The sequence below is a fragment of the Plectropomus leopardus genome, chromosome 16, assembly GCF_026936395.1.
Source record: "Plectropomus leopardus strain MGB_pleo_1.0 chromosome 16, ASM2693639v1, whole genome shotgun sequence".
In the NCBI taxonomy this organism is placed as follows: domain Eukaryota; kingdom Metazoa; phylum Chordata; class Actinopteri; order Perciformes; family Serranidae; genus Plectropomus; species Plectropomus leopardus.
Window position 1 is genome coordinate 14,352,205 of NC_142191.1, and position 15,072 is coordinate 14,367,276.

General features: G+C 38.8%; 1 protein-coding gene across 6 annotated transcripts in view; it reads right to left on the bottom strand.

Annotated features, from left to right (window-relative positions):
• utrn (utrophin) overlaps window positions 1-15,072 on the bottom strand; it is a 238,861-nt gene that overhangs the window by 10,518 nt on the left and 213,271 nt on the right. For all 6 annotated transcript variants that reach the window (XM_042503021.2, XM_088089085.1, XM_042503024.2 and 3 more), the window contains 3 exons: window positions 14,884-14,949; window positions 3,214-3,375; window positions 870-1,107 (listed from right to left, as the gene is read on the bottom strand). In XM_042503021.2, coding sequence (XP_042358955.2) covers window positions 870-1,107; window positions 3,214-3,375; window positions 14,884-14,949 — 466 coding nt within the window. The remainder of the gene's footprint in view (window positions 1-869; window positions 1,108-3,213; window positions 3,376-14,883; window positions 14,950-15,072) is intronic.

The following is a 15,072-nucleotide window of genomic DNA, read 5'->3' on the forward strand; positions in this document are numbered from 1 at the left end:
GTGATTAGGATCTAATCTGAGCGTTGACTAACAGCTTTTGTTATTCAAACGCACAACAAACTAAAAACAAAACTGAATGGGTTAGCATGTTACGTACACACGTGTGGATGTCTATGTGGGGGTTAATAGGTACAAAAGTATGTATTTATGTTGATGATTGTGAATGACTTTAAGAGTCCTTTAATTTATTGGAGGCATTTTGTGTCAGCATTGCATTTTTTAAATGAGATTTTGTATTTTACGAGTTGCACTGAAACAGCCCTGCCAGCTGGTGTGTGTGAGCAGTGATTGCTGCCCTGCTGCTCCCCAACAACAAAACTAATGAACTAAAAAAGGACAACGTTTTGCAACTTAAATGCTTTAAAATTCACAATTCTTCTAGAAGAAATGATTTGATTTACTCAAGACTAATGCAAACTCTGCTACAAACACAAATCTGTATTCCTGTGTATTGGGAAAAATGCCTCATGTTGCTTTTAAAGCTCACGTGCCGAACTTTTTAAAGCTGAAATGCATCTAACTATATCAGGTAATTGTGATTAAGATACTTCAGGTTTCAAGTCCTTCTCCATTAGTAGACAACTTACAACATCGATGTTGTTTTCTGTCTGCTAAGCACCAAAACAACAGCCATTCTTTCTGCAAATGGCCTCTTCACAGCTGCAGTTTGAATCCATTTCAAACAAGTCCTCTTTAGTGTTGTCAGGAAAAACTCCCAAACAACAAGAAACAACCCAGATTCCCTTTTTTATGGGGACTATTTTTGTAATGTATGAGTCTATGAATATCTATCTCTGTCTCCTCTCAGCCATAACCTGTGGCTTCTCGGGATAAAGCTGCCCAATAAATTGGCGGAAGCGTTCTGTCACCTGGTGCAGTAACTGTCGGAGGCGGTGGAGCTGAGACTCCAGCTGTTTGTTGTGTTCCTCCAGAATGTGCATGCGGGCCTCCAGCCGGCCTTTGTGTTGTCGTAGCAGCTTGGCTTCAGCTAGCAGATCGGCCTCATCAGGATGAGAAAAAGAGCCCTCTGACTCCCAGGAGCTTCCAGCAGGGGCCCCTCGCTGGCCATGCTGCTCCTTTAGCTGCTCATACTCCCTCTGCAGGCTCCTGGGAAAGAAAGGTTGGAGACAAAACATCTGTCTGTCACACCAAGAAGTATTATTAAGGAGTATTCAGATTATTTACATAAGTGGCGATACCACAATGCAAAAACATTCCATTACAAGTAAAAGTCCTGCAATTAACATTTCACTTAAGTGAAAATGAGTAAGTACTATCAGCAACATGTGCTTAGATTGTCAAATAACATAGAAAAATGGGCCCTGTAAGCTCTTTAATATTTCACATATTACCCCTTGGGAACCTGAACAAAATTTCTTTCAAAAAACATGGAAAGTAATTTGGAAAAAGTATAAAAATATTACCTGAAAATAAGCAAAAATGAAAGAATAATACATAAATAAATATAAATATTTAATATCTATTATTTAAGTTATTTTTTTAAAGCAAAAAGGAAAGTTAAAAAACAAACAAACAAGGGAATTACTCAGGGAAAGTGCTTTAAAAATTATAATAATTCTGTAACCTAATGTCTATGAATATGCATTTGCACAATATGGCTTTATATAAGTACATAAGTGCATGACCATATCTTATTAAAGGCTGGGAAATATGGAGAAAATCAAATAGCGTGATATTTTGGGCCAAAAATCTCAATATCTATATTTTGACAATATTGTTATATTTGATAGATTTTAATTTGATTTGGTTGATTAGTACAGTTTACTATTTGTGCCTTGACAAAATATTTACACAATGAGTGAGATTTTAATAAATAATCAGTGATGTGGATACCATGACTGAGTGGATAAAGGCAAACAATAGAACAGGTTGAACAGTCTGGTAGTTTGAGAGAGTTACATCACTTCACTGTAATGTAGCCTTTAAAAACAGGAGAACCCAACAGTTATGATGTCACGATATCCAAAATCTAAGACGATTTCTTGTCTCATATCAAGATATAAATATTTTGCCCAGCCTTAAATTTATATCATTTTCTTGTTTTATTGTCACATTCAATGTTGTTCTTAAATGTTTTTAATATTTTACATGGCTTTTTAATACTTAGACTTGTAGTCATGTGTAACCATTAACTTGACAGTGTTGTATTCCTGGGAGTTTTGCATAAATAGATCAGAGGACTTATGTTCTGCAGAGCCCAGCTTTAATGACATTATTACATATCTTTGTCATGATTTATAAATATCTACTTTTTGTTATGCTGCAACTGTGAGCTCTGCAAGGCTTCTCTCTTGTGTGATACTTCCTATGATTAAATAATAAACTACCAAATGTGGTTAAATATTATTATTATCATCACTGAAAGACTCTCAAACAGAACATTAAAAAGCTCCTTCCTGAACTCCCGCAGTGGGGGGCCAAACAAAAACACCACAGTCGTGTTTACCTCTGCTTTCTCATAGAAATCCTGTTTGAAGTGGATAGAAAAACATAAAGGACCCCCCACCAAATCTCTTGCTTCACCCCCTCATCACCCCCTTTCTCTCTCAGTGCAGAACCATAAGCTACTGTGCTTTACTTAAGTTGGCATTTATGAGCCTGGCAGTAAAGCTTGCTCTGTCCTCCTTGCTCTCCTGGAGTGCCTGTGTATATGTGTGTGTGTGTGTGTTTGTGTGTGTGTGTGTGTGTGTGTGTGTGTGTGTGTGTGTGTGTGTGTGTGTGTGTGTGTGTGTGTGTAATCAGTGTTAAATCACTCCAGTCGAGCCACTGGCTGTGCAAAAGCGCCACTACAACAATGGATCGTAGATTGACTCTGTCTCGATGCCATCTCCATTTACTAATCAAACCGGGGAAGGAGTTGGCGTGCGAGACACATTGGGGGTTACTGGAAGTGTGTGGATGTTTATGTATTGGGTACTGGAGTGTGACAATGAGCACATGGACTCAAATGACACCACGAGGCTGTGAGCAAACATCAGAGCGACAAAGAAAAGAGAACGATAAACACTGATTTTTTTTGGAAAATTCATCTTCCATGAAATAGTCACTTCAAACTTTTGATAATAACTCTTATTGATCTTCTTATTGAACGGCTAATTTTGAGGAGGCTGTCCAAACAGAAGTGATATTTTCCAATGTTTTGGTACTTAACAAACCTCTCTGCACACTAAATTCTCATTTCCAATGCCTTACCTCTGTTCCTCCTCCAGACGGGCTATGATCCGCTCCAGCTCGCCTCGTTCCTCCCTCTCCACGGCCTGCAGGATCTGAGCAGGACTCTGGGGTTGACTGCAGGGGGAGCCCTCCCCTCCCAGCGTCTGACAGTACTGCAGGATCAGGGCATGCTCGTCGTCCCTGTGGAAGTGAGTGCAGAGTTATGTGTTGAGTGAGGAGCTGAGACATCTTGTCCCCGTTAGCCAGCTCAATTCACCTTCTGTTCAGCTGAGGAGGGACACCACGTGAACTATGAGAGACTGATAAAATGTTTTGCAGTTTAAAAGAATTATGGTAAATTACTTACAGCAAATCATTATGTTGAAACTTGGAATGGATACTTGAAAATTACCATATAACAGTAAAGCTCTACAGAGAGCAGCAACTACAGGAACAGCGAAACTGAGAAAAACAATTTAAAGTTTTCAGAATGGCCGACAAACTGCATAACAGAAAGAATGTTTGCAATGCTTCATCTAAAACCTTTAGGCTAATTAAGTTATGTAAGAAACTATGCAAGACCCACAGTGAAAAATGCAGATACTGGGAAACAGCGTCTACAAAAATCTGTTATATCTCCACTTTAATCTCTTTTTAAGAAAACAGACTTTCAGTCTTCTTATTTACAGTCCATAATTAGAAAGATTAAATTTGTCTCTGTTTTTTTTTTTTTGTCTGTGTACTACAAATAAGAGAATATATGTGTGCAACCTGATGATATATCTGTTTTGAAAGATTATGTTGAAGCATTTTATTTAAATTTTAAGGTAAAATTTAGCTGTGTAGTTGTCTGAATGTCTGGACCAATTTTATATGGTAAAATAAATTCTGAAAATTCAGATTCCAGTCTGAAAGAATAAGTTTGTTATTTTTTGACCTGATCCCTGTTTTCCCAGGGTTTTGTGCCTTTGTGACTTATGCGGACAACAATTTTTGAAATTAGGCCAGTATTGAGCGAAAAGGCAGTAATAAGTAATAAGTACCTTTTTTTGCCACTGAAAAGCGCAGATTATTATTCTAAGTGTCCAACAACATAAAGAGAAGGATCCACACAGACATAGACTTTATCACATAAGAGTGAGATCATTTTTGCACAACTGGAAACAACCCTTAAATCACTACTGTAAAACCCACCGGACTCCATTTAAATAAACTGTGATTTTAGCGTTTATAGAACCAGCATATTCTCACATCTTACTGGGAAAATCAAAGGTTTATTTCCACCAAACCAGAGTTGGTGATTGTTGTTGTCTGGTGGGTTTCTTGATAGTAATTTTGGCGCAGTTTCTAGTTAAATAAAAAAAGAAATGTTGTTCTTGAACAAAAAGGTTTGGGTTCTCTGTGGGGATCCTTTCCATAATGTCAGAATAATAATCTGAACATGTCAGTGGTAAAAACAAGCACTTTTAATGGATGTAAAGTGACAGTGTAAACATGACCTGCATGGTTACAGTGCAGCCTGTTTCTCTTAATACTGGACCAATTTCAAAAGTGGCTCTTCCCATTAGTTACTTAAACACAAAAATAGGGGCCAAATTGAATAAATACTCAATGTACCCTTTCAGTCCATTTTGACCAAATATGTTGCATTAAAGATACTGAGCTGATGCCACAACACTGTTGCTTTCACAGGTAAAGGTCAAATGACATAAGACAGCACTGGGTGGTAAGAAATGACCGAGTGAGGAAAAAAAGCTGGCTTACAGTAAATACAAATAGAAACGACAGCTTTCAAAGAACCTAATCTAAACACAGATTGCAGTGGTTGCCATGATATATACGATCATCAGCTATTGTACGTCTGCTGCGCTGTAAGCTCCACAATCCCTGGTGGAACACAGATGTGTCAGTCTCCACTATCTGATAACTGGAATAAGGGAGGGCCGTGAGGAGATGGAGGGAGCAGAGAAGAGAGGGAGCCTGGCAGACAGATGGAAAGATATGGAGGGAGAGAAGGAGAAATGGCTGCTGGTGTCTGCTGTTGTGCGTCTGTGTGTGTGTGTGTGTGTGTGTGTGTGTGTGTGTGTGTGTCGATCCCTATATGCTCTATCTCAGTGATCTGAAAAGGGATGGCAGGTCTTGCCAAAGCCCAGCTGTCACCTTCATCCTGAAACACAACCTGAGCCTTGAAGACTAAAACCTGACAACCACACACGCAAAAAAAAAAAAAAACGAAAGAAAGAAAAGATGACAGACTGTTATTTAAAAGTCCTTTCCATTGCTAGAGTGACTGTAATTTCCAGAGCCAGTTTGACAGCTCAAAATAAAGTTTGGCTGAAAAAGTTTAGTGGCAGGGTGACTCCACGTGTGGCTTTCTATCCACTGCTGACTTTTGGCATTTTTATTCATGGATTCAGCTTTTCCAAATATCCAGCAGTGCTGAGGCTGTCATTCTGTCACGTTAACATCCTGAGGTTATGTAACGTTAAAAAGAATATATATCTGGACTATAAGAGCCAAAATATTACAGACAAAAGGTCTGCTGCTATTTATAATAATATTTAGATTTTTTTTTAAATCCCTTTTATTTTAACTCGGTTTTTATTTTTGCAGCTTTGGCCATTGTTTCTATTGGTTATGACATCATTTTACTTATTAGTAACTGCTGTTATATGGGAACAGGGTCACGTGGCTACAACGAAATCCAAAGGTGAAAGACACACATGAATGCAGACAATAAGCAAACCAACAATTTTGCTAAATTAACATGCCTAGTCTCAGATTACAGTAATTAACTTAGAGCCTCACTGACAAACAGCGCGTACACACAAATCCAGGATTCAGCACTACGTTCTGGGGATGGATGATAATATCAGCATGTCATTGGTAGCGACACAAATTTGCTTTCAAATGGGCCAACATGCTGATTTCTGCTGATATCACAAAGCAATACTTTTAATATTGACATAGTAAACATGTATAAAACATCAACCCAAAGTGGAAGTTTTTTTCTTATTTTGCACAATGGATGCATTTTACACACACTGAAAAGGCCATTTTACAGGAACTGCCTTCTTATTTATGTTCTCTACTGACTCCTAAAACTGTCAGTTGTCGCAACCTTCGGTCACACGGACAAGTTTGTACGTCAGTCCTTGAGCCCACACTGTCCTTGATGAAAGTGCTTTTAGTGTTTTTTCCCCGTCATCTTGGTGTCAGCTGCAGAACAACCTTAAATTGGAATTTTAAAAACAGGATTAAGAACCTTTTAGACACTAAATGCTCATGTTCGGTTTCCGAACGTTGCTAATTGGCTGTTTGTTTAAAGTTTACTGCCTGCTGCTTGTGTTTGAATTTTTTATGCTGTTTGTTTTAAATTTTGCTGTTGTGTTTTTACTCTACTTGTTCTTTTATGTGAAATTCTGTGTGCTGCTATCTTGACCAGGGCACCCTTGGAAAAGAGATTCTGAATCTCAATGGGTATATTCCTGGTTAAATAAAGGTTAAATAAAAATAAAATTAAAAAAAGCACTGAAAAAAAACAAACCGATTTCATTATACAGAGGAATGGGGGCGTGGCAGTATGCTGGGTTCAAATAGCGGGCGCACGCCTGTCAGTTTCGAATGATCCTGATTCACTAACATAAGCTTGGTGATAAGAACACAACTGGCTAGTACACGTATCATAAGTCCAACATTTATTTTGCTTGCATACTTTTACATACATTTACTATATGCACATAATAGTAAATGAGTCCCAATGGTAGTCTTACCAGATCCTTTACTAAAGTAAAAAGTACTTATACTACCCTGTGAAAATACTCCATTAAAAGTAAAAGTCCTGCATTGAAAATTTTACTTAAGTAAAACTAAGTTAGTGTAATCAGGATAATAGGATATGTACTCATAGTATTAAAAGTAAAAGTACCCACTGCAGATAATTTATTTTAAAAATACACTCAAAATCAGAATTTTTGGAAAAAACACTAAAAAACACGCAACTCAACACATATTTTTTAAATCAGAAAAAATACCCCAAAACTCAAAATTAGTTTAAAATTTTGAGAAAAAAACATCCCAAACTCCCAAAGAAAAAATGATCCAAATAACTTGATACCATAAAAAATTGAAAAAACAACCAACGTTATTTTAAGAAAAGACTTTTTTTTATCAAAATAGTTGGCAATTCATTTTCTGTGAATCAACTGACTGTAATTGTTGCAGCTGTGCTTATATCAACTGTTCAATGATTTTATCAATAACAAAACATCGTATTTTTTAAGCTCTTCTAATCATGCAACTCATGCAAATATCTTAATTTATAAAGTAACGAGTTAAAGCTTTCAGATAATTGTGAGGTAATGATGGGCAATTTAATTCAGCTAGGTGCAACTTCCTTATAGAAATGACCAAGGAGCTGTTCCTCATTTGCTTTATGTGTAGTAAAGTCCTCTCTTTCAAAGACAGAATACTGCATTGACCTCTATGAGCTGGAAACTGTGCTGTACTTTAAGCCACACCTCAATCGGTGACATCCAGGCAGGAACTCTTGGCACCTTTTAAAATAAGTGGTGACTTCCTATAAACTTGGTTCACACACTCTTATCAGGGCCAGACCATAACTGAGTGCATAATCCCCGGCTATAATGAGTGAGTTAATCAAATACGCTCTGGAGAGCAAGCTGGCAACTGAAACGTCTCAGGTTTTACATAAGACACCCTTGAGTTTCACCATAGGAGACAATCAATGAGTGTTCAGAAAATATTCAGAATGGTATTATCGCTGCATGTATAATATGAGATGTTACGAATAGGAAGCATTTTCTCTCCCAGAGTTGACGGTAATTATACTATTTCGTGACCAAGGATTGCTGCGAGTGTATAGCTAATGAAAGGTACACAGAAAGAGGCTTTCACCTCTTTTCACATAAAAGGAAAAATCTGCCAAACCAGGAGCCTTCCATGTGCGCTGACGAGAAAAAGGGTTTTATCATTAACCAGCCGAAGCTCCTTGTGTGATTTGAGGCACAATTTTTGAGGGTTTTTTTCTTTAAGAACGGGATTTGTGTCAAGTTGAACCTTTTCATAAATTTTGCTAAAATGAATGGCACAAATGATAAAAGAGACATAAATTAAACTTTTTAAACAGGGAATTAAAATATTCTCAATTAAAGAAATGTTTGTTCCATTGCCTTTTATCTCATGTAACCAGTAGCTCTGCTAAGCCTTTTTTTCTTTGTACAGTTTCTTCCAAACATTCTTTGTCTTACTTTTCTTTTTTTAACACTAATCTAACTTTTCTAGTATTTCCGAAAACTCTTACAGAGCTTTTATCATATGCAAGCACACATAAGCCCTATTCACACGGGACTAGTATTACCAGAAGACCTCATGTGATTAAGAATTAACCCCCCAATGCTATGTTTGGTGAGGTGCATTCAAGCAGGATAAGTGAAGTCTTTATTTTACTCGAATTTACCAACATTATCCACAGGATATGATGCACACAATCATCTGCAACTCCACTCTAGACAACTAAGAAACACTACACAGCACCACTAGCAGAGATGTACAGAGTTAACCTTTTTTCTTTTAAATGTGGATTAATACAAGAGAACCAATTCTTCCACACTTAGACACGTCATCCATCTCATCATCTTTTGCTCATCTGACAGATTTGCTCTTTTTTGTGAATAGGTCTCCAAGCTGTGTAGCGACATGACCTACCTACACCCAAAATGCTGTCAAAATTTAAATTGACAATTTCCAACACGGTCTCTGTAATTCTTGACTGGAAAAGAACCAGATATAAACGTGCTGTGGAAACAAAATCCACTTCATACAGAACTATTATTACAGGACCTCTGTGTTTTGTGAGTTCATTTGCGTTTATTTACAATTTATTACCTATTTCTTATTAGTTTATTACATACAAAAAACTGCATGCTCAAAGTTTGAGAAGCAGCAGGCTAGAAACCAACATGGAGGCTAAGCAGTCTGCTGTGGATGAGGGTCAGCTACAAAACCAAATTTTAGCCACCTAAAAAAATCAATATTAGTTCAAGTGTACACTATATTGAAAGTATTTTCACAACTTTAACTTACAGACAGCCCCTGTGTTCAGCCTGCTAAAATTAATCTAGAGTCTGGTGACTTTGATGAGAGCAGAGATGGGTAACTGCAGCCATTAACTGCTTCCCTGTAAGAACGGGTCGTCTGAAGGAAAGGTAAAGCTGTGAAAATACTCTTAATGTAGTGTACACTTTCACTGATACTGATTTTTTAGGTGCGAATATTTTTAGGTGACTAAAATATGTTATCTTGCTGACCCCCATCCACAGCAGTACATTGCTTAGCTTCCGTGTTGTATTCCTGCCTGCTTCTTCTACTGGGTGCATACCAACTGAAATCTACTGTATGTATTAATACAAATCACCAGAGGTCCTTGGGTAATCCTAGCCAGGCGCAAATAGGACTCTATATGCAGTATTTTTTATCAATTTCACTCTAACATGGAGGCTTTAGCCATGCTGACACTGCTGAGTTAGTGATGAATGACACAGAGAAAGCTGGCAGAGACAGGATGTCAAATTTCACACTGCCACTGCTGCAACATGCAGCAATAAACACACACACACACACACACGCGCGCGCGCGCACACGCACACGCACACGCACACACATTTCTATTTGAAATATGGGAATGCTGTGACACAAGAGACAGAGACGATGAAGAAAGGCTTAGATCCTGTAGAGAAACATGAAAATTGGTGGCATTGATGTCTGCTGGTGTTAGGGGGACAGGGGTCCTGAACAGACTGAGTGACCAATTACGCAGGTCCCTGGCAACAACAAGCTGCAGCAGGACATTATGGCTGGCAGGAGGAGCCCAGAGGACAGCAGGAAGAGGGATCATTATGTGTGGAAATGGACACTGCAGGAGGCAGCGCTGGCTCACAAAACACCTGCTCCGGAATACAAGGAGAAAACGGTGAAGAGACGGGAGGCTCGGGCAGTGTGGTGCCGGTTGAAGAGGAGGGAACGCGTAGAAGAAAAGAGATGAAAGAGCATCAGTGTGGGAGAAGAATTATATGTGAATAATGGTGATGCAGAGGCTATTAGCTGCAATGCATTGTGATTGTAAGTGTGGTGCTTGGTGAGGGTGAGCGGGGATGTGGCTGCAGGGACTCTTACAGTCTGTACCCGACGACAATAGTCTCTGGGCTTCATGCCTAGCTAACATATCACAAAGCAAGCAGCTCCTCTCAAGCTATCAGCCGCCTCGACTGAGCTCAGAGAGAATTGGTGAGAGATAAAGACAGAGGGAAACAGGTCGACAAGTCTTTTGTTCCTCCCCCCAGGTGAGATATTTAAAACAACGCTTTCTGTGGGACATCCACATTTGGGGACGGATCACAGTAAAGTCCAGGTGTACTGATTATGATGCAGGGCTTCAAAAAGAAGGTCTTTCAATGTTTACCTCTGTGCTTAGTGTTCAATCTCAAGGTTTCCTGGGCCCAAAGGTAAAACATGAGTAGACTACGACTAAAAGCGATGAATGAGGAGGAGAGGAAGAGGGGAGGACAGGGTATGATGAAAGGAGGTTGAAAAAGAAAAGGGCTGGTGAAATTAAAGGCGAGGGATGTGAATAAAGGGCAAAATATCAAAAGAAGAGAAAGAAAAAGAGACAGCACTGGGGGAAAGACTGGAAAGCGAGAGATAACCAAACAAAAAAGCCAGGCTGAAGAAAAAAAAAAAAAAGGACAAAAAAGTGTGTGTGTGGGGGGGGGGGGGGTCTCGCTCCTCTGTGACGTCCGGAGGCGTTGATGACAACACTGCGCTTTGGCTTGAGGTCAGAGAAAATAGGCAACACCAACTTCCTAATTAAGGATTCCCTTTTAGATAAAAGCAATGCAGGACAAAAATGACACAAACACTGACACCGCTGGCACACACACACAAACACTTTATCTCTAGAGCTCTCCCTCTCACACACACATACTAATTATTGATATCACTGCACAGCTGGCAGTGAGTCCAAATCAGTGTTTGCAGGCTTGGAGCGATCAAAAAATACAAGCCAAAAGCCAAACATGCATGTAATTGGCAAATGCAGTCATCCATGTTGCACTATGCATGTTCTCATAAGCTTAATCACTGCCAAGAAAACACCTTCTACTATCATGTGAAGCATGGGGATCATTTCTCTGTGTGTGTGTGTGTGTCCTCACAAGCAACCAGCGGGAATGATGTGATAGACAAAGAGGCTTGAGTGAAATCAGCTGTAGGCGGAAAAAGAATAAATCTTACCAAAGAAGAGGGGGGACAATCAACCACTCCAAACCAAAAGCATTAAAACAGAAGAGGAAGGATTCGTAGCTGAGGAGTCTGACAACACAATGTACAGCATCCTCTTTTGAGGCAAGATATGGCTGAGTGGGCTGTTTTACTTTGGTGGTATTTGTAAAGCACAATACTGCTATTTTTACAAGGTACTTGTTTTCTGAAAAGTAGGGCTTGATGGACACACTGGTTTATAAAAACATGGCTGCAGGCGGATTCTGGCCTTTTTAAACATCCCATACTTCAATTACAGCTATCATGAATGACATTTTATTGCAGAAGTTACATTAAAGTGAGCGTTATCATATTTAAGACACAGCAGACTTAAGAGAAATAAGGAAAACTTACTTGCAAAGATGTATATCAAGTGTATGGTCAAATTATTTTCAGGGAATGAAGCACGCTGTAGTGACGACTGTCACAAGTGCCAGTTTTCATCACAAGAGTCTCAACATTATTTAGCTGTGTCAGAAAAAGTGTTTCAAATATGGTAATTATCCTGCACAAAATAATAAGTCATCAGCAGACAAATTGGATGAAGTTAGTTTTTTGATAATTAGTGGTACTGTTTAGACTAGAACTGCAGCTAGTGGCCAATTTCAATGATTGAAAGAAAATAAATCGCCGACTATTTTGACCATCAGTTAATCGTTTTAGTCATTTTTCAAGGAGAAAATTTAAATATTAGCTGGTTTCAGCTTCTTGCATGTGATAATTTGCTGCTTTTCTTTGTCATTTATGAAATCAAATGGAGAATCTTCAGGTTTTGTACTGTATATTGGACATAGGAAGCAAACTGAAGATGTCACTTTGGACTTTGTGAAACTGTTTCGAGCATTTTTGAACATTTTATAGACCAAACGATTATTCGGTAAGTCATGAAAATAATTTTCAGATTATAATTACGCAGATTAGTTGTTAATGAAATTAATCGTGACTTGCAGCCCTAGTTCAAACAACAATAAATAACCTTGTATATCGTGTCTCTGACCCAAGTGTTTTCTTCTAACAGTTTGGTTTTGTATGATTTAGGGGTGGGAATCAACAGAGACCCCTGAAATTATTTAATCAAGATACATGGTCTTGTTACAATATCAATGAGATTTTAAACGTTTTGGGACATGCTGACGGTTGTGGTAACATATTTTGCAATGTATCGCAACTTATTATGTTTCATTTGTATTTGCAATATTAATAATTTACATAACAAAAACTGATACTTGGTGTTTATGTATCAACACAATATTGCCATGCAAAATATTGCAATACTGTGTTGTACTAATTTTTCCTCTAGTATGATTATAACCAAACGTGGCTTTGCATTACAAAAAATGAACATTAGCTAAAAAGAACTGATGTTTTTCCTCATATTTAAATCATGTGGGGCGCACACAGATGTTATAATGTGCAAAGCCATTCTTGTTAAAGATGTGTGCTGGAAAAATGCATTCGTTCTGGTGGTGTCGTTTGTGATCAGCATTTAAATTAGGTCTTTTTTATTCTGTGCTTTTTATCTTGACAGTTACATTGTGGCTGTTGTTATTTTGCAGAGAAGCTGGATGCAAATCTTACAGAAATGACACTGATGTGAAAGTGAGTGAAAGCACAAGAACTATGATTATGCTCTAAATGAGCCCTGGTGGTGTTTTTTCCCTCTGCTGTTAAACCCATTAGCCTTCATCAAACCATCATCTCCCTCACCTCATTAGCGCTCTGCACACTTATGTGTGCTGGCGTCATTGTTGTTCTGGAGCTGGCAAAGATAATGGCTTCTTCTCTTAAATAAGCTCGAGTACAAAGCACAATGGAGCAAGCAGGAGTGGGGATAATGTGTTTGTCTCGCATTATGAGTGCTCCTAGAGGAAAATAAATCCACCTTCTCCTGCTCACCAACACATTTTGTCTTTCTATTCTTCTGTCTTTCTATTGATCAGCTGAAAAGCGGAGAGAGCTTTTGGGAGTCTTCAATCGAACACCTTCTGTTTCTAAAACTGCTTTTCTACATGGCAAGGTCAGATGAAGGTAAAGTGTGGGAGCAGTGGTCCACATGATGCAGGCACATCAGCAGGGGATGCAACCTACAACTGAATGAAGCTTGCTGCTTCACTTCATCTTCGCTCGAGATTCTCAAAGGTTTTAACCATTCTCCAGTGTGCCTTTCCACTGATGTGCTGTAATACTTCTCTTTTTTAGGAATTTTCTTTTTAAAAAAACCCAAACTTGTTTATCCTTTTCTTTATATGATGTTCAAGAAATCTGTTTGCTCTCCAGGTGCACATTTTCCAACACCTCTGAAAACACATTTGTGTAAAAAGTTGATCTTTGGCTTTGTGCTACTTGAAATTGTTGAGTTGAAAAGAAATATCTGCTCTCTCTCTGTATCTGTTACATTCTCACGCACAAATTCATTTCACACATTGCTGATTTCCAAATCTGTGATGAGGATCTATGATCTGAAAATCTTGCAATCTGCAATCTGGGTGTCTTATCAAAACTGGCAATCAGAACAGAAAGTAATTCCCTCCAAAGACAGGAACACAGTGAAAAGTGTGTGTGTTTCTGTTTGAACACACGTGTTAGTGAGTCTAGGAACTCAAAGGGCATTTGAACCTCAAGAGCTCATTCCTCCGATTAGGATCTCGGTCTGGAAAAAAGGACAAATACGCCCTTCAACTCCAATGGCCTGCAGAGACACTCACATGTCTTCTCTCTCTCTCTCTCTCTCTCTCTCTCTCTCTCACACACACACACACACACACACACACACACACGCACACACAACAGAAACTTCACCTTCTGATTTCTTCTTTTTCAAGTTTGCCGTGTCCTCATCTCCTCTGATCAAAGATAAATGGTCGTTATCAGAGATCCTGAAACCAATCACTCACTTCTCATTGTTGGCACTCTAATCCATTACTTTTCTACTAAAGTCCTGTCCTTCCCGCTGTATTCACCCACATCTCATCGTCTTTTCCCCCCTCACTCCCCACTTATTTCGCTCTTTAAAAACCATTTTCAATTTCGCCCTCTCCTGATCTCTTTTCAGGAATGTGGAAAGCCGCCTTATTATTTTTTGGGCTGGTTTTGATTCACTGAAAGCAGGGAAGGCAAGGTTTTGGGCTGCACTGACAGGTAAACACTGCATGGGAGGATGTCTCAGAAGATGTCTCAGACCCAATTTGTGACCCAATTTTGTTGCTGTTGTTTGGAATGCATTAATCATCTGGAAGTGAATTTTCTGATAAAATGCTGTATATAAACATAGTGAACAAAAAGATATTTGTATCAATACATGTATCCAGTATAACATGTTGAAGGAAATGCAGAAACGTCTAAAAATATTGAAAATGATCAGTGGTAACTTACATGCTTCCTGTGGCCGAGCTGCTGTCTGTGGGCAGAGAACCATTGGAGCGCTCCATCTGAGCCAACCTGAGAAAGACACATTCATCAGTGACTGAAACCTAAATCACTAGTTTAAACTGAGGCTTTTAAACACTGTCATGCAGAACAGTTACGTCGACAAATGCAGATCTCAACGCTGCAGTAACACAT